Source organism: Eurypyga helias, unplaced genomic scaffold (assembly GCF_000690775.1).
Source record: "Eurypyga helias isolate BGI_N326 unplaced genomic scaffold, ASM69077v1 scaffold22069, whole genome shotgun sequence".
NCBI classification, from domain to species: Eukaryota; Metazoa; Chordata; class Aves; order Eurypygiformes; family Eurypygidae; genus Eurypyga; species Eurypyga helias.
Window position 1 is genome coordinate 2,467 of NW_010270387.1, and position 4,903 is coordinate 7,369.

Here is a 4,903-nt window from a genome sequence, read left to right on the forward strand (position 1 = left end):
CCAGGGGCAGATCCCTGTGAGGGTATGGTGGAATGCAACGCAGTCAGCCGGCCCAAGGCTTGCACCGCACTTACCAAGCACTGCACTGGGGTGTTGCTCCTTACGCCATGCCAGCTGCCTTTGCACGAGGCGTTCGCCTGGTCGCAGCATGGCCACCCCCTCCGCATGTCCCGTGCTTTGCGGTGGCTGCCTTCAAACAACACACCGCCGGCAGCCAGCCCCAGACTCACGTTGGCTAAACCAGAACTGAACCAAGCCAAGATTTAAAAGACCTTCAAGTCCTCCCGTAGCCTAAGAAAGGCCAAAGCTCAGAGAAAGTCAGACAAGGTTCACTCTCGCTGCAGTGAGGTGGGCTGCCCGGCTGAGCACGGTGATGTCCCGCTCCTGCAGACACCGGGGCCGTCCCTGGGCGATGCCTTGGCTCGCGAATGGCTGGCAGCCCCAAAAGGGTGGCCGTTTCCCCGGCAGCATCGCTGCGCCGCTCAGATGGGATGCTCGTTACAGCCGGGAGTTGATCGCACAGCGGCGACAGCTATTGTTTCTTCACTTCCTCTTGTTATTTCCCCTCTCTGCAGATGGGGAGATCACTTCCAAGCCAATGGTGCTATTCCTGGGACCGTGGAGCGTCGGCAAATCCTCCATGATAAACTACCTCCTTGGGCTGGACGACACTCCCTACCAGCTCTACACAGGTATCACGCTCACCACTCCCTCCCCACGCTGCCGAGGTGCATTTCTGCATCCAGGCGGTCAGCGATTCCCGGTCACGTTACAAGGGCAACTTGCCCTTGTCTTCTCCCTGAGCCAATTAATTCACCCTCCCAGGAGAAATGTCATTCCCCTTCCCTCCTCCCTGCTCCCATGGATGTCATCTCGCAGCTGAGGGCAGATGTCTGTGGCCAGCTCTGCACCAGGGTAACGAGAGCTCCCGGGAGGTGATTCTCCAGGGTGCCTTGTGCAGTCGGGCCACTTCCGGGACAACCATTCCCCAAAGAAAACAGCCCTGCTGGCATTTTCTCAAGAGGTTTGGCAAGAATTTCATGGCCCCACTGCTTGCCTTCCTCCAGCATCTCTTGGCAAGCGAGCGATGCTCCTGAGCTTCCCAGCTAGTTCCAGGCCAGCCCTGTCGTGTCCGTTGCCCGGCATGGATTTCACAGCTCTGCTGCTCCTCTCGTTGCTGGGCAGGGGCAGAACCCACCACCTCCGAATTCACCGTCATCATGCACGGCCCCAAGCTGAAGACCATCGAGGGCATCGTGATGGCTGCTGACAGCGCCCGCTCCTTCTCACCCCTGGAGAAGTTTGGGCAGAACTTCTTGGAGAAGCTGATAGGGATCGAGGTGCCCCACAAACTGCTGGAGCGGGTCACCTTTGTGGACACACCGGGCATCATTGAGAACCGCAAACAGCAAGAACGAGGTAAGGGGCTGCTGGGTTCACCTCAGGGGCTCCAGAAAAGATTCTGTAACGAAGTGAGATGACAAAGGTGGCTGGAGCCCTGCAGGGGAGAGCGCTAGGCTATGGAAGGGGTCTTGCACCAAGGGGTGGTGACGTTTGTGTGTCCACGGCTACGGCAGCAATACCCAAGAGTCATCAGCTAGAGCAGCCGTTTCTGACGTTTGGAGGTGTGACACTCCGGTGTTTTGGCAAGGTGTTTCCTGGGGACTCCTTGGGCAGCTGATTGTCTGCCTTGGCTCAGCGTTCAATGCCTTGGTTGCTGCCCTTGGAGCCAGGCTTTGCCAGGGGCTGGTGCTACAGCAGGGCCTGGAGAAGCACCAGTCCCTCATGGCATCTGTCCATCACACATCTATCCTGGGGTGCCAGGACAGATCAGCAGCAGGAGGAAGAAGGTTTGGAGATGGAGTGGAAGGAGACAAGCGGGCCCTGACACACAGGGGTGGGTTGCCATGCCGAGAAACTCTGAATTGTTTACAGCACATGAGGAACAGGCTCTGGGCTGCATGGGAATTCTGCTGTGTCTCACACCCTGTCCTGCCCAGACAGGGTGTGAGACATGGCAGGCTTGAGGCTTAGCTGTCCCTTGACTCAAAGGGACTCATCCCTGCTGGCCACTTCTGGATTTCTCCCTTTCCTCTCCTCCAGGTTACCCATTCAACGATGTGTGCCAGTGGTTCATTGACAGAGCTGACCTCATCTTCGTTGTCTTTGACCCTACGAAGCTGGATGTGGGCTTGGAGCTGGAGATGCTGTTTCGCCAGCTGAAGGGCCGCGAGTCTCAGATCCGAATCATCTTGAACAAAGCCGACAGCCTGGCTACCCAGGAGCTCATGAGAGTCTATGGGGCCTTATTCTGGAGCCTGGCTCCTCTCATCAACGTCACAGAGCCACCCCGGGTGTATGTTAGCTCCTTCTGGCCGCAGGAGTACCATCCGGACACCCACAAAGACCTGTTCCTCAAAGAAGAGATATCGCTCCTGGAAGATCTCAACCAGGTGATTGAGAACAGGATGGAAAATAAGATTGCCTTCATACGCCAGCACGCCATCCGGGTGCGCATCCACGCCCTCTTGGTCGATCGCTACCTACAGACCTACAAGGACAAAATGACCTTCTTTAGCGATGGAGAACTGGTGTTCAGGGACATTGTGGAAGATCCTGACAAGTTCTTTATCTTTAAGTCCATTCTGGCAAAGACCAATGTCAGCAAATTTGACCTCCCCAACCGTGAGGCTTACAAGGACTTCTTTGGCATCAACCCCATCACCAGTTTTAAGCTGCTGTCTCAGCAGTGTTCCTACATGGGAGGGTGTTACCTGGAGAAGATCGAGAAGGCCATCGCTCGCGAGCTTCCCGATCTCTTGGGAAGCATTGGCTTGGGGAAGAAGCCCAACGTTCTCTCCTGCGACGTCACTGGCTGTGGCGAAACCCCAAAGAATCGTTACAGGAAACCCTAAGGTGTTCTGTGATATAACCGTCCACGTGTTCCTACCGGTGAATGAGCTTATGTCTTATCTGTCCAAGCAGCCACGGTTTGTTAACCCTTTGAGCGCCACACTGGCAAAGGCTACCGTACGATGAGGACTTGTCTTTGACATCGATGGCAGGGGAAGATGGGTGGGCATAAGAAAGAGAATAAAAACTGTGAATTCCTGACATTTTATCTTTGTTCTTTTGAGTAGAAGGCCATGTTTAAGCTGTGAGTATGAGCAATGCACGGTGAGCTAGAACTGTAGCTGCTTTTTCACTGGTGCCAAGAGGGCGTGAACAGGAATTTCAACCTCTGCATCCTCAAAGCTGTCAGGGAGCAAGAACGAGGGCACGGCGTGAGAGCACAGGGGAGAGCGGTGACACATTAACCCGGGGTATCACTGGGAGCCCCAGGGCAAAGCGCTGGGCGAGGAAAGAGAGGCCAGGTCTCAGCTGTTTTTTTCAGGCACAAACATCCTACAAATCTCTACAAATATCAATCTCGTTTTTCTTTCTGAGACTTTTAGGTCACCCAGCGAGTTCTCCCAAGTTGAACTTCAGCCTTCACCTGGGTGGCGGCTGAAGAAGGGCCTTTTGCAGGGGCCTAGCTCCAGACAGGCAGCCGTGATGGGATTTGCAAGTCCGTGTCAGAGGAAGCAGTGGGCTGGAAAGGAGCTGCCAGCACTGGCTGGAGGAGGAGGGCCGGCACCCCAAATCACACACTCCCTCAAGGAGCCGTGTGCAGGTTTTCCTCCCCCTTGGGCCAGCACAGGGACAAGGCACTTGGTGCCCACCTGTCATCAGCCTCAAACACCCATGCTGGCAGGTCAAGCCTGAGGATCAGCAGGGCTCCGAGGGTTAAGGGTCTGGCAGTTGGACCTCAGTCAAGTCTGTGTTGCTGTTTTCTCAGTCAGACCCCCGGGGGTTAGTGCTCTAGCTTGTTTTGCAGTCACTAGCCGCAACCTTCTCCCCATCTGCTGCTCTGTTCTCCCTAGGCCAATCCCGACAGGTTTCTGTGGTTTGTCCTCCAAACTTCCCCCAGTTTAGCCATCTGTTGGCTGATCTCTGCGTGGCGGCGCTCAGTTCTGGGAGGAGAAGGAGCATTGCTTCGGAAGCACCTGAGCAGGGCGAGGTTTCTCATGGACGGCCGACCTGGAAACCTGTCAGCAAGAGCCAGGGGATCAGGGGTGGCTTCATCACTTGGCCCTCCTGGCCAGCATGGCTTGGCTGCCGACCGAGCACAAACCAACCAGGGTGTAGATATTGCTCTGGGATGGAAAACGGTGCCTTTGAGCATGAACATCCTGCTGTCAGCGACCACAGCTGCTCTCCAGGAAACCTCTGGAGCAGAGTGACTTGCCGTTGACAGGAACAAGAAGAAGTGGAGGTGCTGACTGAGGAAGAAAAAGGCAAAAGGAATGAAAGAGGGAAAGACAAAGCTGGGAATAGAAGGCTCTGTGGTGATGGGAATGGTGTGAATGGAGGGCAGTGCTCCTCACCTCCATGTGCCCAAGCGACCACAGCTGCTCTCCAGGAAACCTCTGGAGCAGAGTGACTTGCCGTTGACAGGAACAAGAAGAAGTGGAGGTGCTGACTGAGGAAGAAAAAGGCAAAAGGAATGAAAGAGGGAAAGACAAAGCTGGGAATAGAAGGCTCTGTGGTGATGGGAATGGTGTGAATGGAGGGCAGTGCTCCTCACCTCCATGTGCCCAAGGGGACGTGGGCTGGGGCAGAAGATCTAGGGGGCTCCATGTCCCCTGGCACTGAGGCCAGGTGCTGTGAAGAAGTGGTCCCCTCCGTCCAGGTGAGTCTGGGAGGATGCTGTCCCAGAGACTTCCATGCTCCTTGCCTCTCCTTCGAGGCAGGGCTCTACACTGGAACTCATGAAGGCCAGACCCAAATCTACGCCCAATCTCTGCCCAAGCATGGGAAGGGGCATGGCTCGTGCAGAGGGATTTGCCAGCAGTGTGGAGCG

At 55.7% G+C, this 4,903-nt stretch overlaps 1 protein-coding gene across 1 annotated transcript; it reads left to right on the forward strand.

Annotated features, from left to right (window-relative positions):
- Positions 1–575: 575 nt before the first annotated feature.
- SRL (sarcalumenin) lies at positions 576–3,108 on the forward strand (the record flags this gene model as incomplete). The annotated part of the gene is made up of 3 exons (XM_010158433.1): positions 576–692; positions 1,186–1,419; positions 2,104–3,108. Coding segments are annotated over 3 exons (1,163 nt in total), but the record flags the coding sequence as incomplete, so codon positions are not given.
- Positions 3,109–4,903: the final 1,795 nt, after the last annotated feature.